General features: G+C 37.5%; 1 protein-coding gene across 1 annotated transcript; it reads left to right on the forward strand.

Moving 5' to 3' along the window:
* The first annotated feature begins 420 nt into the window (after positions 1-420).
* Positions 421-12613, forward strand: LOC143881812 (protein ROS1A-like). Its single transcript, XM_077385104.1, has 19 exons — positions 421-604; positions 932-1688; positions 1864-4470; positions 6759-6849; positions 6980-8300; positions 8740-8819; positions 9087-9171; positions 9263-9354; positions 9478-9546; positions 9703-9739; positions 9849-9931; positions 10230-10658; positions 10880-10916; positions 11020-11077; positions 11176-11315; positions 11430-11495; positions 11605-11719; positions 11819-11857; positions 12167-12613. The coding sequence occupies exons 2-19, from the start codon at positions 1127-1129 to the stop codon at positions 12322-12324; spliced, it is 6069 nt and encodes a 2022-aa protein (XP_077241219.1). The 5' UTR covers positions 421-604; positions 932-1126; the 3' UTR covers positions 12325-12613.
* The last annotated feature ends 6388 nt before the right edge of the window (positions 12614-19001 follow it).

Here is a 19001-nt window from a genome sequence, read left to right on the forward strand (position 1 = left end):
ATAAATAAATAACCTTCCTTTACTTCCCGGAAATTATAAGTGTTATTACAAACAAAAGCAAAAAAAAAAAAAAAAAATTTATGCAAATTATAAATTTGATAAAAAAAAAAGCAAATATCAATTTTCCTAGACTATCAGGAATCTCCCAAATCATCTTGCAGGTCTACTTCATCCTAATATAGCTACACGTGAAGTCTCCATAGGGATTCTTTTATTATTTTTCAAAAAGAAAAGGTGGGTCCACTCATGATCAAAACCGTCCAATAGTTGTTTTGGACGGTTTGGATCATCTTATATGAACGGTTTGGATCATCCCATGAAGTGGGCCTCACTATACTTTGTTTTAAACCTCTCTCTCCTCGAGGAACTTCTTTATTTTAATCTTTTATAAAAACTCGGTTCTTCTATCTTTTTTGTTATCTTTTTCCTATTTCTTCGAAAGACAAAAGAGAGAGGTCTCTCTTACTTTTCTGTTTCTGCTATTTTCTTCACAAACCGTCACGTTTCAGAGGCATTACAAATCTCCAGTGCCCACATGGAGAAAACGAGTAAGGGGAGAGTTAAAAGAGAGTGATATGAAGAGTTAGAGAGACCGAGATCACAGGTTTGGGTGTGGATTTGTTTGATTTTCTACTAGCACTCAAATCTCCCCTTATTTAATCTCTCCATAAGCTTGTAATTTAAGACTCTTTTATTATTTCCAAATAGATAGATTTTTCTTTCTATTTTAACTTCTTGTTTACTTCGGGAAACTGGAAATAGCTGGAGTCATGTGTGGATATCTTTAGGTACTCCATCTCTGAATATGATAGCCATTAACCTTTAACTTTTGCAAAAAAAAAAAAAAAGTAGTTCTCTTTTTCACGGCTTTCTTCTTCTTTTCTCTAGTAGAACTCTGATGTGGAAGATAAAATTCTTTGAAATTTTGCAGGGAGAAGAGCTTTGGATAACGAGCTTTGAATTACAGAAGGGTATTCAATCAAGTTGAAATTTACAAGCAAATTTACCTAGGAGGAAGAAATCTAAGCCTATTTGAAGCAGTTTTTTGTGCTTTGAAAGAGCTGAACTATAACAGAACAGAAGAAAAATCAAATATTTACAGTGAGTCTTGTGAAGTAACCTTGAGATGGAACCTGAAGAGAACAGGTTTCGGACTCTGGGTTCTTGGACTCCGGCCATGCCGTCAGAGCCGCTGGACCAAGATAACGGAGCCCCCAGATCGATTAGGATGGAAACAATGAGATTGTACAGCAACAGATTCTTCCAAGAAAACGCACGACAGATTGATGATTCCAATAGCAGCGCCACAGCAAGTATGAATCCGGTGAGAGATTCCGGTAATAGGACGAGTAATTTGATTGCTCGGAACCACCATTCCTGTGTCGTGGACATTAACGCTTATTCCCAAGCCTTCAGAGATGCGCCACCGGAATGGAATGTGAGCAATGTGAGTAGCATGCAGTACACAGAACACTTGGCTTTCAAACAGCCAAGATTAGTTATGGGAATAGGGAGGGGAAGCAATGCCGCAAGCTCCTCAGCGATCTCGTATCCTCAGATCAACAACGACGAACAACAATCAAACTCTGCAACCCTCCTGTTCGCGAATCAGAATTTTGTGAATCAGAATTTCTGCCTGGGAAATAACATGTTTAGTGGTCCCAGCAGCACCCAGCAAATGCATCAATGTAAGATAATTTAACTTTGCTTTCTGTTTTCTGTTCTTTTTCCCCCTGTTAAGGGTTTGTTTCTGCATAATTATAGTTTCAAGAAAATAAAATCTTATAATAGCAATGGTTTTTTTTTTTTAATATCAAATGAGATAACAAAACTGATACGAAAATTACTACTTGAACACTGCAGATGGATTTGGCTCACCTTATAATGCAAACATTGATCTTAATTCCTCGCCAAAATCAATGGCCGATATTGCCTCAAATGGAATGATATCATCATTTCAGATAGCCCCGATAACGCCAGATGAAGACAAGAGAGTTCAGAATGTCCAACCTCCAATATCTGCAAACTTATTTGTAGAAGAGAGAGTAAATCAGGAAAGAAAACATGAGGATAGCCTCCAAGATACTGTACCTGCTCGGCAGAACGGGATGGAGCCTATGGAGCTCTGCACTGACCAAGGTCTCTCGCAGCCGGTGAATCAGTCATGTACTGTGCCTTATAACCCATTTAAAGAAAATGAAAAATCCGACAAGGGAGAAGACCATGGCATAGAGCTGAACAAGAAACACCAGAAGCCGAAAAGGAAAAGGAAAAAGCACATGCCAAAGGTCGTCAGAGAAGGCAAACCGAAAAGAACTCCAACGCGGGTGACCCCCAAGCAGGCATGTAACAAAGAAAATCCGTCGAGGGAAAAGGTGCGAAAATATGTGCGGAAGTCCGGCACCAAAGTGTCGGTCACACCTCCAGCCGAAGTAGAAGTTGTTGATTTTGCCACTACAGCAGGTGAAAAATCTTACAGGCAGACTTGGAATTGCAACTTCGAAGGTGATGCAGGAGGAGCGGGGCTCACAGCAACTAAGAAATCATGTCGGCGGGCTTTGAGTTTTGCCTCAGAAGGTGAGGAAGGATCATGTCAGCGGGCCTTGAGTTTTGCCTCAGAAGGTGAGGGCAATAATAGTGTTGCTTCACAAATATGGGCTTTTAGTTCCCAAGATAGATATGAGGCTATGGGTAATAGTTCTGGATCCAAATCAATCCTACAGTTTGCCCATGGATTGGAACTAGAATTGGAAAACTCGTCGGAAGGATTTGCACTTGACCTAAATCGTGCCGTGATTAAATGGCGGGATAAACACATTGTGCTGCCTGTAAATCTAGACCCTTTAATTCCAGGTTCAAGGAAAGAACCATCAAACGAAAATATGAAAATCCTTGCTAGCAATGAAGAAATCTCCGGTTCTTGTGTCAATGGCAGAGAAGGAACTCCCATGCATCAATATGTCCACACACAGAAAATAGATTGCAGGGCCAGTCCCTCCACTACTGCCCGTGAGTACGATGAAGGTAGTGCCCCATCCAAACTACAGAATGGATTTCCATATGCAGCTGAAACCCAACACAATTCAAATAGCAGCTTGCATGTATTGTTGGGCAATAGCAACTGCAAAAGAAAAAGATCAAAGAGGGAGTACAGTCACACTGTCAGTAACGCTAAGCTACACCCCATGAATCTGAATGGGTCCCATTTCTTTTCGGTGCAAAATTGCAAGGATATAATTCAGGGCAATGCCTACTATGGGAACGGCAGCAATCAAAGCATAAACTTTCCTGACATATACAATAAAAAAAGGATGAAGAGTGGGCATAATGGCTACATTTCCAATGCATCATCTTCTGTGACAGCAGCCCTGGATGATGGCGCAATACGAGAAACAACAAGCAGTGCAAAAAAAGTCCATGTCGCCACCCATTTCACATTACAAACCATCGATCAAAGGTCTTTCCCTCAATGCAATATCATGGATGCGAAAAAGAAAGCACATAGCGGAACTAATAACACTTTACATGAAGTGTATGCTCTATCTGTGGATGGAGAACACAGTCAGACAGGAGAAAGTGTCCGTGAAGTGCTTTCACGCATGGGTGCTCGGAAAATCAACCCAAATAAGTTTCAAGGTCATAAGGGTTTGATGGGTATTAACCAAATAGAAGTGAAGACAAAGAAGAGGTCAAAAGGATCGATTCGAGTCCGCGAGTTGGCCTCCCTAATGCCGACTCCTCCCAAATCAGCATTAGCATGTGATGATAGGCAAGAAAGCAATATCTTCAGAAGTCCTCAAGCTTGCATGGAAGCCCTGGCAGCAGATAACCATCCAAAAATCACAAGAAAGAGGCGTACAAAGAAAAGCCTAGTCAAATCTATGTCATACTACGGTGCTAATCAAGTGCGCTTGCAAGAACATGAGAGTGCTATGTATGCCTATCACCAATCTTTGGCAAAATCAAAAGGAATTCCTCGTGGCCAGAAATCTATAGGTATGTCCACATCTTTGTCTAAAAAATACCAATTGAGAAGGGAACACAATTTTCCAGCCAATTCCTTCCGTGATCTACTAACGGGCAATTTCAAACACATATTGGATGCACGCTTCCAATCACAAGCAATTACAAGAGTGTCAGATCCTCGAGATGAAATTGTTCAGCCATGGAATATAAGCGAAAGCAGCAAATTTGTCACGGCTCAAACACAAAACGCTCTAGTTCCTTATGGGGGAGATGGCAAGATGGTTCTGTATGAGGGTCCATTCGATCATACTAAGAAACGGCACCCTCGACCCAAAGTAGACTTGGATCCAGAGACAAATAGGGTATGGAAGCTTCTGATGTCGAAGGAAGGCACTGAGGATACAGAAAGAATGGATGCTACCAAAGAAAAATATTGGGAAGAAGAAAGGCGAGTTTTTCATGGACGAGCAGAGTCCTTCATTGCCCGCATGCATCTTGTACTAGGTACTAAAAGAAATCCTATACATATTTTTCTTTTGCAAAATTAACTAAAATGGAATGGAACACTTGACCTTGACATTGTGAATCTCATTCATGTTTGCATGTTTAGATTTCCATGTTTATATGCAGTAGATATTATTGCACAAATCTTGTATCTGGATTGGCATTCTATTGTAGGATGGCATAGAATTCCACCGCAATCCACAGAACTTCACAGTCGGTCATCTGAACTACAAACTCTTCTTTAGTCTGCACTATCAATGAGTTCTAATTTTGTAGCTTCACCCGACGAAAAATCTAACTTAATTTGTAGCCTCTACCTAGTTCCCTGCATTAAGAGAATTAATAATCTTAATAACGACAAAGGGAGGACTAGAAATGTAATATTACAATGCAAAAAGGTAATAGAAACTGCACACTGATTAACTGCATTGAGAAATGAGGGTATGGATTTATTTATAGACCATCTAAAACTGAATGCATGGAACAGATACAAACATAAAACTAGTACTTCAACATTGAAACTAATCAGCAATAAATTGGGAAAGCATGGTGCAAGTAAGAGACTAGGTTCCAAATGTATCTTTGTTTTTCCCTTATTTTATAAGCAATTGACTATCCATCCAACATAATAATAAAATGATTTAATTAGGAAGCTAAGTAATGAAATTTCCATAAAGGACTTATAAACTGCCTAACTACACTAAAATAATCAGTACAATGAAATTTTCTGTAAGTAGACTTAAGCCTTTTACGTCAATTCCAAGGCAGGAAATTCGCAAATGCTCGTGCACTTCATGGGACTCCTAAAAGCATAGCTGACAGAGTGGGAAGTGAGTGTGAGAGGCAATGCGGAAAGCGAAAGCGAGAGGTGAGGGAGTTTAGAAAACAGCAAACGCGGGAAGCTAAAATCTCCAAGGGCCTGTTTGATTGTACATTTTGAACGACCTAACTAGTAGTTTACTAGGAAAGTTGGGCGTCATGCTACAGTTGGTTGCAAACTATGATTTGTGGACACGGACACGGAGTGTCAGACACGGCGAACCCCCAAAATTTAGAAACGGGGACACGGCTAAAATAGAAAGTGTATATATGATACAACAACAAATATTAGTTATAGAAGAGCTAAAAAAGAGTTTATAATAAAAGAACAATTAATAATAATAATAAAAGAGGTAAACACAATATGCAACAATAGAACAGAATGTCACACTTGAAACGGCAAAAAAATGTGTCCACACGCCCACATTAACTCCCAACACTTATAGTAGTAAATATAGAAGTGTCCAAAGGAGAGTGGACACGGGTGGACACGCATGTCGGCAATAAATTAGAAGTGTCAGCCAAATCATAGGTTGCAAAAAAAAGGGAGCCAAAACTCTCTCTCTCTCCTAGTTGGGTTTCATGCTACAGTTGGTTGCAAAAAAAAGGGAGCCAAAACTCTCTCTCTCTCTCTCTCTCTCTCTCTCTCTCTCTCTCTCTCTCTCTCTCTCTCTCTCTCTCTCTCTCTCTCTCTCTCTCTCTCTCTCTCTCTGGAGACTACTAATCCACCCTTACGCAAAAGCACCATGGGGTTCACCACTACTCTCTCTCTCTCTCTCTCTCTCTGGAGACTACCAACCCAGGAGACTATTATTCCACTAGTTGATTACTTACCCACTACTCTACTAAGACACAGTGGTGCATCCAAACAGTCACTAAGTTTAAGTAAAAAAGAAAACAAGTACAGAGCATCATCAAAAGTCAATATGAAGCATATAATAAGGATTATCGAAGCAAACAAGAATCTTATAAAAAGAGATATAGTTATAGTCAGTCAGTTAGGGAGGAAGGGTTAAGGTAAGTTAGGAGTTATGAGTTTTAAGAATTCATAGTTTTACATGTTTTTTTCATGTAGATTTAATGTTTAAAGTTCTAGGAAAAATATCTACATAAGTTTTATTGAAACTTAACCTGAGCTTTGAAGTTCTAAATACTCTTTCGACATTATCAAATGGAGAAAGCGCATATTTAAAAAAATATTAAGAATCACTCAGCAACCCCCCTAAACCCCTTTTTTGTTCTGATCTTTTTCCTTGTGACTTATGTGATAATCATTGCAACTAGATGGATTGAAAAATCGTATCTGTTATGATGCTTCAGACTTCTTTTAAGAGAATCTCCTATTTCAAGTAAAATACAGCAGAAATTCCTTTTAAGCATGTTTTCTTTAGAAACCAGCATAGCCCAGCATAGCAATGTAGTTACATAGATTTATATAGTTCTTTTAAATAAAATGAAATACTTTACAGGGGATAGACGCTTCTCACGGTGGAAAGGATCAGTTGTGGACTCGGTTGTTGGTGTGTTTCTTACTCAAAATGTCTCTGACCATCTTTCAAGGTAAACCAAGTTTCTGTGCTATCTCTTAATACAAATCGTTCTTTACCAGAGACATTAGAAAAATCATACAGAATAAACTATTTCTAATACATTTTTTTATTTTGTTGTCTTATTTTTGTTTTGGTTTCAGCTCTGCTTTCATGGCTCTCGCTGCAAGATTTCCTATCCAATCAAGAAACAACAAGACAGCACCTCATGCAGAAGGGACAAACATATCTGCAGAAGAGCAAAATATGGGTATTATAGACCTTGATGAAACCATAAATCCTGAAATGATGTTGAGTCAACAGGTGGCACTACATGAAACTGAACCCATAGAAGAGAAGGAAATAGAAAATAACAATGAGTCAATTGGAAGCGACATGGGAGGTGACACAAAAGAGACTTCAAAAGGTAAACACTCAGCTGTTTTAGCTGAAGCCGAGAATAGGAGAACACTGGAAGATGCAGTTTCCTCTCAAAATTCTGTTGTTTCATTCCAAGACTCTACAGACTCTCAAATTCAGATAGCCGATCGAATTGGATCAACCTCAGAGTCCTACTCGGAAGCAGAGAATCTGATAACCGGGTGTAAATGCACTTGTTTGGAAGGTTTTACTTCATTCACAGAGGTTCTACAAATGACAGGAACGAACATGTTTGAGGAATTCTACACTTGTAGAAATGGGTGCATAGCATGTAAAGAGAAATTTGAAGGTGCACCTAATCTATGGGAAGATACTGAGCATGGAAAGAAAAAACCAAGCCTTGATGGAGTGGATGGCCTCGAGTCCTCATACACGTCCATCTACCAAGCTACCACCAATCACCCTCAGACACGACATGAATTTAGAGATGTACCCAATGTCCCTTCCAGTTCCGGTAGTTATGATTTCCATACAAGTCCGGAGTCGGGATCAGCAGAACTGGATTCTGCAGAGATTTCAGGAGAAGAAAGCAGATCCTTACCTTCAAATGCTTCTGAAATCACAGAGATAAGAACTACTGACTGTACAGCGAAAGGAAATGGTCTTGAAGAAGATAATACAACTGAATTTACAGTTCAACAGAGGCCATTATCTAGTGTTAAAACAGCCTCTGTGGGTAATTCATACGCACCTGTGAGCAAGAACCTGGAGAACCCATCAACTTGCTCAAACAGGGAACCTCTAGAGAGGAATGTAGTTGATTCGAATTCAAGAGAAGAAGGTTGTAGTTCCAAAGAGGTACCTATGGAAACAACTAACGATACTTCGAAAGCAAAGAAGGTTAAAAGCATGGCAGGAAAAACGAAGGATTTTGATTGGGATAGTTTAAGAAGAGAGACATATAACAAAGCTCCAAAAAAAGAAAGAAGCAGTGATGCAATGGACTCACTGGATTGGGAAGCAGTTAGATTAGCCGAACCAAAAGAAATTTCTGATACCATAAGGGAACGAGGAATGAACAACGTGCTTGCTGGGCGAATCAAGGTACATTATGGTATTCCATCTTAGTATCATTAAAAAATGGTTTTCCATCTTGATAATAGATATTCTATGAGTTGTCAGTTTCTATCAACCTCCATTGGTCTGAAAAACCAAAATAGTTCTATGTGCTATCCCAATGGACTTTTAGAACAGATGGTCAGGTCAAAAAATTTCTCATAAATAATATTTTTTATTAACAAGGAATATATTATTTTGGATAGATCATATCTTATAAGAAACTATAGCTAACCATAACCCTAGTTTCCTTTTTGCACGCCAATGGCAGCTAAATAAGAAAATGATGAGTTGAGACAGTTCTCAAAGTATTCTACCTTCCAAGTTCAAATAACATATCTAGAACAGCTTTTACCTTTTTCTTCTTTATTTTCCTTGTTTTGAAATATATCAAAACAGCTTATTGCTATGGCATAATTGTTTGCAGGATTTCCTCAACCGTCTGGAAAGAGAACATGGAAGCCCTCACCTGGAATGGCTAAGAGACGTTCCACCTGACAAAGCAAAGTAAGAGGAAATGCATATTTGAATGAATTTAACTCAAGTGTAGTCTAAAATATTAGCCAAAATGTCAGTGTATTTCCAATATATAGCATCTGGAGGATAGTTAACATTCTAGATGTTATACCCAAAACTTCTATGGGAAAGAGCAATAATATGGTTGCTCTATAGGATGCATGAATGCCTGTGCATCTATAATGGATACCACAAACTATTTTATCATTGCTTATAATTAATTATATATTCTATTCTGAAATGCTTTTTCTCTTTCAGGGAGTATCTGTTAAGCATACGGGGATTGGGACTGAAAAGTACTGAGTGTGTGCGTCTTTTGACACTTCACCATATTGCTTTCCCAGTAAGTTTACAGTGGAATGCTATTGCTTATTTATAGAAAAAAATGAAAGGAAACTAAAGCATACATTTGACTATTTATATATCTTGACAAGGTTGACACAAATGTTGGTCGCATATGTGTAAGACTGGGATGGGTTCCCCTTCAACCACTTCCCGAGTCCCTTCAGTTGCACCTTCTGGAAATGTAAGTGTTTTATACTAGCACATTGACCATAACATATTATTTCATTTAGAGAAACCTTCTGAAACTCAGGTTCCTCTGCATAGCTAACATGAAATCATTCTAATCCATTTTTCACCTTCAAAGGTACCCAGTGCAGGAGACTATTCAGAAGTACCTTTGGCCTCGTCTATGTAAACTGGATCAACGAACACTGTAAACTCAGAAATCTCCGTAGAATTTTATTCATATTCATTAAATGCTGTGGCATTTACCACATACATTAGTGTGAAAGTTCTCAGATTTGTTCATCCTATACAGTATGAAATCATTTTACTGGTCAGCATACTCTAACATTTTGCATAACCACAGGTACGAGCTACATTATCAAATGATTACATTTGGAAAGGTACATTCTATCATTTATTTATAAATATGTAAAGTATTGTCTTCTACTTGGCATTGATTACATGTGAGAGAGGTCTAGCTAGAGCTGAAAGTTTTTATGTGTCATGCAGGTTTTCTGTACAAAGAACAACCCTAATTGTAATGCATGCCCAATGAGAGCAGAGTGCAAACACTTCGCAAGTGCATATGCAAGGTCTATTACTCATTAACACTAAGGACAATTGAATCATTTACAGGTTTATATAACTAGTACATATGCATGCATATGAGATCGTCAAATTCACATGCACAAAGCAGAAAGACTATTTTATTTTTTCCGAAATTTCGTCCAAAATGACCGAAATTTGGGAAATCTGAAATTTTGGATTTCGTGAAATTTCAGTTTCAGTCCCAACCGAAATCCAAAATTTCGGATCGAAATTTCAAACCATGACCTTGAATAGCAAATATTTTAAAAGAAGAGAGGACTGACGCACCTATGTTGCATGCAGTGCAAGGCGTGCCCTGCCAGGTCCAGAAGAGAAAAGTCTCGTGACTTCAGCTGTTCCTATATCGGGTGAACAAGGCCATAGAGTCTTTATCAATCCAATGCCACTGCCTCCACCTGAAGGGCACCCTCAAGCAGACTTCGGAATGAAGGGATCGGAACCTATCATTGAAGAACCACCTTCACCAGAACCTGAAAGCATAGATATCTCAGAAAGTGCAATTGAAGATGCTTTCTGGCAGGAGGATCCCGATGAAATTCCTACGATTAAACTGAACTTTGAAGAGTTCACACTGAATGTACAGAATTATATGCAAGTGGAACTCCAAGATGGTGATATGTCAAAAGCTTTAGTTGCTTTAACTCCAGAAGCTGCTTCTATCCCCATGCCTAAGCTGAAGAATGTGAGCAAACTGCGAACAGAACACCAAGTGTGAGCATACTGGCTTCCCCCATATTGATTTTAATTTTTAAAATACAGAAACATCCAAAAAGAAAGAGCATTAGAAACATTGTCAAATGAAAAAAAATGTCAAAATTAGCTTATACCCTACCTATATTTTAACCTGTGTTTAAACTAAGTTTTAATGGAAGATAATCTCATTATCTTATTCTGTATAATATATAACCACCACACTTTCTCCATGACTGCAGTTACGAACTTCAGGACTCGCATCCTCTTCTGGAACAGGTATGCTATGTCCCAAGCATTTCCATAGACATTTCTTCCAGCTCATTTGCATTCAAATTTGTTTCCCTAATGTGGTTACATTATGGTTTCTGGAAAATTACAGTTTGACCGAAGGGAGACTGATGATCCATGTTCATACCTTCTTGCTATATGGACACCGGGTAAGCAAAAATCATTATAGATCAAACATGGTTAAAAATGTACATTATGTGATTTTTCAGTTGTATCCTGACGAATAGTAATGAGTTTTCAATATCAGGTGAAACTGCACAATCCACACAACCACCGGAAATCTACTGCAACTCTGGCGAGTCGGGTAAATTATGCGAGAAGAAAACATGTTTCGCATGCAGTAGCGTACAAGAAGAAAAAGCCCAAACAGTCAGAGGCACAATTCTTGTGAGGAACTATCATAGCGATTGAATATACTGCACTACATTTAAACTATTTATTTCAAACAAATAAACAGCTTTCTATATGCCGCATTAATGTTTATAATGCCTACTTAAACAGATACCAAGTCGAACGGCAATGAGAGGAAGCTTTCCACTCAACGGCACTTATTTTCAAGTTAACGAGGTGGGTTCACATTTCTCCAACGATAAGCAATTCCGCTAGGCTTTCAAGCAAGGATGAGAGATAGAGCTTCCGTAGAATAAATGAACTAAGCTAAATCAATCTTATGCAGGTGTTTGCTGATCATGAATCTAGCCTTGAACCAATTGATGTTCCTAGGGCATGGTTATGGAATCTGCCAAGACGGACGGTGTATTTCGGAACTTCCGTAACAACAATATTTAGAGGTAAAGTGTGGATAGAATGATGATTTCCTAAATTTCTATGTAGAAGTATAGATATGGGTAAAGCAGGTTGGCTGACTTCCAAAGTTGTCTCTTTCTTAGGTCTAACAATAGAGGGAATTCAACACTGCTTCTGGAGAGGTATGAAATGATGACCCCTGAATGTTAAAATCATCGTAGTTTATTGTATACAGACAAAACAATAGCATTCTATACATGCAATCTTTAAGATGCATATGCATGCATAGACTTTCACTAATATCTAGCAAAAGGAAAAAGTTTCACTTGGAAAATGCACCAGTGACTCACTTTACTTGTTTTACCACTTTTAAGTTATTGTGAGACAAAACAGTTTGTAGAATGGCTCGATTTCGGTTCCATCTTACAAGCCACCCAAGAGAGGCTCACCTCATGGTAATTTTTTCAAACTTTCTTTCATATGTTTTGCAGGATTTTTGTGTGTGAGGGGATTCGAACGGGTAAAGCGACAACCTCGTCCTCTTGTTGCCAGATTGCACTTACCAGCAAGCAAGTTAGTTAGTATACAAAAGAATTCAAAAACGCCAGAGGAGCAGGCCTCGCAGAAGACGAGCAACAAGAAATCCTAACCAGGATCTATCCATGTAAGAAGAACAGATCGCTGACAAACAAATTGCAGTAAAATTTAGGGCGCACCTCTAGCATGAGGCATTCATCAACAGTTGTGGCAAATGCCGCTGGACGAATAGCCCAGATGAATAGCCCCGGGTTAATTTGTAAGATCCCATACAACAAGTGTCTTTGTAGTTTGTACAACATTATGATTATTTCATTTTTCATGCCTGAAATCGAGCCATTCTACAAACTGTTTTTATGTTAAATATATATTAGAGGACCATGGATAAGAAATTCTAACCATTTCGACTTATGCATCAGGGTGTCTTAGCTATGCACACAACAGACTCCAGAAGTGACAAAAATACAAAACAAAAGCAAAGCAATAATCAAATATTACTACAATATGTGCCACGAAAAAGTGAGAATGGGCTGTCATTGGTCATGTATAGTCGGACTTACACACAAGTAACCAAAACAGTGAACTCTAATATACACATGGGGAATCAAAGCTTGCAAAGTGCCATGCATCCCTATATAGTTTTCCAAAAATATCAAGGAAATTATTCCTATAACAAAAATAATGTGGTCATGAATCTAGAAAATAATGCACAAAAATGAGTTCCGCTAGATGATACAATCACCAAGTTCATTGAATGGAAGAAGCCAATGAAAAATAGATGCGAGGACACTAAAGCAGGAAGCATCATAAAAGTGCCAATAAAATTCTAGGTTAGCATACCAATGGTTTTGCTTACTGATTCAGCTTGTAAAATCATAAAAAATTATGTGCGCTATATTTTTTTATTTATAATTACTCACTTCTATTATTTTTTTACATAATTTTTTTTTTATATGCACCATTTTAAAAAATTGATTAAGCTAATATTTATTTATTTATTATATATTTTTTGTTTTAAATAAATTTATTTTTAACATTTTTTCCTAATATAAACCCGAAAAAAAAAATTTGAATTTATCCATTGATTTTCCCTTGACAAGAAATTTTCGAGAAGGATATTTGTGACAGATCCAAACTAGGCATGATCACTCTTTTAGAAATAAGCTTTACATGGGACAAGGACAATAAAGGAAATTATGCAATAAAAGACAATGCATCACATTTAAAATGATATTTATAAACTTAAGCACAATATGTTAAGGAGGATAGCTGTTTGAAATAGACAATGTACAAGAAAAGAAACCCGGGACATTAACCATCTACAAATGATGGCAAATATTAATATTTTCTTTTTGAGTCGTAACAGAAAATATTTTATTAAAAACGAAGGAAACATGGAATATGAAAAGGTTACTGCGTCCAAGGTATCCCAGCAGCACCAATACACAGAAAAAAAGACAGAGATACAAATCTTCATAAAAACACCTCATGTAATAAGGAAACACATAGCCAAAACAATCTTGCTTCACGCCCACACTGACTCTAAGACCAACTCATATTAGTAACAATACTACTGAACTAGACACTACTAAGAATGACAAAGGAAAACCTTCCAACCTATATAAAATCCAACTTCGTATCGAAGAGGAAATTTACAAGACTATAAAACTAAAGAATTAATGTTACTTGCATTCATTCTCTTTTTTGAGGAATGGAAGATATTGCACCTAGAGTTGAGTAGTCTGATCTAAATATTTTAAACTGGTTGAAGGAAAGAAAAATAAAATCAATGTTTTGAAGCTAAATACAACATAAACAATGAACAGGAGGTTGAAATTGAAGGTGATAAAGAAATGGAAAAAAATGTGCAAAAAATATATATAATTATATCTAATAAAATTAGGGGTCATTTGGATACGCGGATTTTAGAATCCAGGTTTTAGTTTGAAAACAGTGTAAAAGAGGGTTCATGATCCTGCTGTTGTATGCTATCCTGGCAGCGTTTCTCAGATTTTGAAGGAAGAAATCCAGGTTTTAGAAATCTCTCCCCCGTCCTAAGATTTCTAACACCGGGAACCATGGGACAATCTCCTGCTCTCTTGCTCTCGGAAAGAAGGGAGAGAAATCAGAAAATGGCAGCTGGTCTCTTTCTTCTCTCATCTCCCATCTACATTTTGCGAAAATCCAAGATTCTAAAATCCGTGTATCCAAACGGCCCCTTAATGTTTTATTAGATGGATAGATGGAAGCAGGCCATATTCATAGAGATATGTTGATTTGATTGAAGAGATCCATGACTGGGTGGATGATCATACTATATGGTTTCAGCACGTCCGTCGCTCGGCTAATAGCGACGCTGACCGGCTAGCAAGAGACAGGGTGAATCGGGCATCATTACAGATATTTGATTTCCTTCCACCGTGATTTGGCTTTCCTATGTGTCTGTTTTTGTTTCTTTTTTGGCTTGTAATTCTTTCCTACATTTTCTTGGTCTTGGGGTTTGTTCCTCTTCTTAAATAATAATTAAAGTTTTATCAAAAATGTCACTGCATGCTTGTAATTTTACAAATTTCATATTTTCTCTTATTTATCTCTATTTTGTTACATATTTGTTTCAGATTACTCGAATGCATTTACTCTGTGAAGTGCCTGGAACGATCTAATCTCTCGTATTCATTCTATCTCTAATTATCAGCTTCAATTTATTGCAATTTTCTTAGGGAAGCAAGCAATTTAAAACGCAAGCTGAGAAAACAAAAAGCTCCTATCTCAATCTAACCACAAAAAGTGATGAACTAAATCTACAACAAAGTATTTAAGGATACATGTGACCACATCAGAAAATGTCAACCACATGCTTGTCAAATTGCAAATGTCATATTTTCTCTTATTTATCTCTATCTGTTACATTTAGCCGACCCCAACTAGTTTGGGACAAAGGCTTTGTTGAGTTGAGTTATACATATTTGTTTCAGATTACTCAAATACATTTACTCTGTGAGGATGATCTAATCCCTCAAATTCATTGTATTTCTATATCAGGTTCAAATAATAGCAATTTCATTAGGGACGATAGCATTTAAAAACACAAATTGAGAAACCAAAATCCTCCTCTCTCAACCTAAGCACTCAAAGTGATGAACTAAATCTACAGCAGAGTACTTGAATATACATGCGACCACATAATTAGCATACCAGCACTTCTTAATTGATTTTATCCAAATCCTTGTATGCAAGCAATAAAAAGTAACCTATACAGCATGTGCATGTTGGATTTTCATTCTCACCAAAATGCAAATTAAGCATGCAAAAAACTAAAGAAAACATGCAATACACGTGCATATTTGATTTTCATTGCCACCAAAATGCAAATTAAGCGAGCAAAAATCTAAACCGAGCATGCAATATTGATTAGCAGTTCCCACATGACTTGAAGCTAAACACAACATAAACAATGAGAACTGGAGGCTGAAATAGAAGGTAATCGAGAAAATGGAAAGAAAAACATGCAAAAAAATTTCTAGAACTATATCTACCATTGGTGATTGCAAGCTAAATGTATTAAACGATGACAAACGAAAATCTTCTTTACATATGCATGGATCTTAGCATAGTGCAGATGTGAACTTTTACAGGACTTAAACAATGATATCACTAATTCTTCATGCATCTAACACTAAAAAGGAAAGAAATGTAAATTATAAAGATTATTATCTTAAAAATAAAAAGGATTTTTCCTATAAATCCCTAATCTGCAAAAAAAAAAAAAAATTCCTAATTGGTCATCAAAAATCATATTTCCAGAAAGTCCTGAACAATAAACACATTGATGAAAATGCCATTCGATCACTTCTATAATCATGATTTTCGGCGTAAAACAAACAGCCTTGATATTTCTGATATTAAAAATGGTTGTAGTTTCACAGGAATACAAAAAAGTAAAACGCTCTAGCTATGTAAGGGATTTACAAATAAAAACCATTTCACAGATCATTTCCATCAAAATCATTCCATGAATCATCTCCATCAAAACAATCTGATACATTCGATTGAAATAGAAAAAATAAAGAAGAAAAAAATTACCTAGGTCGAACGAGGGGTCTGAGAAATGAATGAGGGGTTAGGATGGAGAGCTTTGTTGAGTATTTATAGGCTTAAAAAAGTCCAAATGTTTTTTCATTTAATTTTTTTGAGGCGCCCCTTGGAGTTTGCCGCCAATTCGCATTCGTTTGAAGTGAAGTGACCCTTATTTTTTTTCAAAAATGGCCTGCATTTGGACCGCGTTTCTAGAAAGGGGTGGAAATATCATTTCGTCCAAAAAATATCTGATGACGTTAGCATATCAAATGGGTATATGTGAAGTTATGAACTTATAATTAGGAATGCACATTTATTAAGGCCGTGTTTGGCAACTATGATTTTTTTTTTTTTCCATGAAATAGGGCGCTGATAAATTCGCCCTCGGAACCTATCTGTCCTTTTTACCGGATTGGAAGGTTACAACTGGTACAGCCAGTGATACACATTTTCTCTTTCTCCTCTCACGTACCGTATAAACATCAGGAAATTATGTATTCACCCCCTTTTTTATTTTGATACCCCCCCCCCCCCCCCCCCTCTAGTAGAAAATATAACTCATAACCATGGTTTTAAATTCCGACACCGAAATCAATAAAAACCAAAACGGTATTTTATTTCGGCCGAAATTTCTGTTTTTGCGAAATTTGAGCCAAAAAATCTGTTTTTTTTTAAATTAATTTAATATTTCACCGAAATTTAATATTGAATAAAATATTGATTTCTGTTTTTGTACCAAATTTCGACCGAAATTTCAGGGTCCGAAACCGGTACCGAAACAAAAAATTTAAACCTCGGTCATAACTACACAAGAAGGACCTGTGTCCCAAGTAAAAAAAGGTGGAAGAATATCACTTCCAATTAGATCTTTAAACAAGTAGAACCACCATAGTTTACAAAAGAAATATGTATGCGTCTACATGCGGATGGGCCCACTTTGTTGGAAATCCAAACTAAATTTCTCCAATGAAACTCGGCCTTGCCCAACAAATCATCTCCATAGGATGATCCTAACCCTCCAATCTATTGATGGATGGCACCATATATAAACCTCTACAGATTGAAGAGCTAGGATCATCCTCTGGAGATGATTTTATTGGAAAAGCGTATTTGCACCGGGGCCCAACAAATGAATGTTTGGATCTTTGAACAAATTTGTTGGGAATGTGGAGATGTTTTTTGGGGAAATTCGTATTTACATCGGGCCCGGCGAATGAATGATTTGGATCTTCAGACAAGGTGGTCCCCAATGAGTTTTCTAGTTAATACATATTATATAGTGCACGTGCTGGGGTGTGGATGCTTTTTGAAAAAATAGAGTGAAGCCCACCATGTTCAAATATCTAAACAATTCTGTGTTAGGCGAGGCCCAATGTAAATAGACCGTACCCGTAAATCATATCCATAAGATGATCCTAACCTTCCAATCTATAGAGTTTTCTAATGATATCCCAACTTTCTGATCTTCAAACAAAGTGGGCCCAAGTGTTTTTAAAATGGGCACCATATAATGCATATTTATTAGAAAATTTATTGGGCCCGCATTGTTTGAAGATCCAAACCTTTCATTTGTTAGCCTTTCCCCCAAAATTATCTCTAGGGGATGATTCCAACTCTTCAATCTGATATATGGAATCTTCCGAATATAGATCGGATGGTTAGGATCATTCTTTGAAGATGATTTTCTGGGGAGGCTTTTTTACATCTGGGCTCAACAAATGAACGGTTTGGACCTTCAAAGAAGTTGGGCCTAAGTGGTTTTTTTTTTCAAAAAATAATACGCTTTATGCGGTGTCCGCACGTGAGAATTATATGGTGGAAGGCCGTGCATGCATGTGCAGCCCAAAAATACAATGGGCCCCTCGTCGTGTGTTCCAAACCATTCGTTTGTTCAACGTAAATACGGTGTGCACAGAAACTCTTCTCCATAGGATGATCCTAAGTTCCTAACCCTCTAATCCAGGAGATTTTTATATGTGCCGTCAATTTTAAACCTCCACAAATCTGAGGGTTAGGATCATCCTATGGAGAAGATTTTTAGGGCACACCCTATCTATGTCGGGGTCAAAAAATGAATGGTTTGGATCACTCCAGCAATGTGGGCCCACTGTATTTTGGGGCGCACGTGCATGCACGACGCCCCACCACAAAAAATCCCATCCACGCATAGCCTATTTTGTTGAGAGAGAACCGGTTGTGAGCATGTATAAATGTGATAAGAGGGCAGATAGGTCTGGCTGAGGGTGAGTTTATTAGCGCCCGATGAAATATTAACTAATCAAGTATTGTGATAACTTTTTTTTCTCCTTTTTTTCAGTCTTTTCCAACCCTCTCCCACTTTCACTTACCATTGGGTAATCTAATATTCCATGGAAAAAAACATGGTTGCCAAATATGGCCTAAGTAAGATCCTCCGGTCTCTATTTTTCTCCTCTTTCGCTACAATAATTCGAAGATAAGCGATACTCTATGTTGATTAGGGATATGGGGGATTTCGAATTATACCTTTTTACAAATAAAAAAGGAATCAAATAAAAGTTGGAAAGGCTTACCAGTGAGTTGAGGCAAGAATCTTTATTCGCTGTTCTTGAGACAAGTATCACCCCCAAATATGACGAGTCGTGGTATAGATTGGGTCTGTTGGCAAATGTCTCCAGGATACAACAACTTTACTGATTAGAGATGAAAATGACCTAAAACTTCTCAAAGAAC

This window comes from Tasmannia lanceolata, unplaced genomic scaffold, assembly GCF_043159265.1.
Source record: "Tasmannia lanceolata isolate RefF3 unplaced genomic scaffold, GAP_Taslan_0.1 ptg000007l, whole genome shotgun sequence".
Lineage (NCBI taxonomy): Eukaryota > Viridiplantae > Streptophyta > Magnoliopsida > Canellales > Winteraceae > Tasmannia > Tasmannia lanceolata.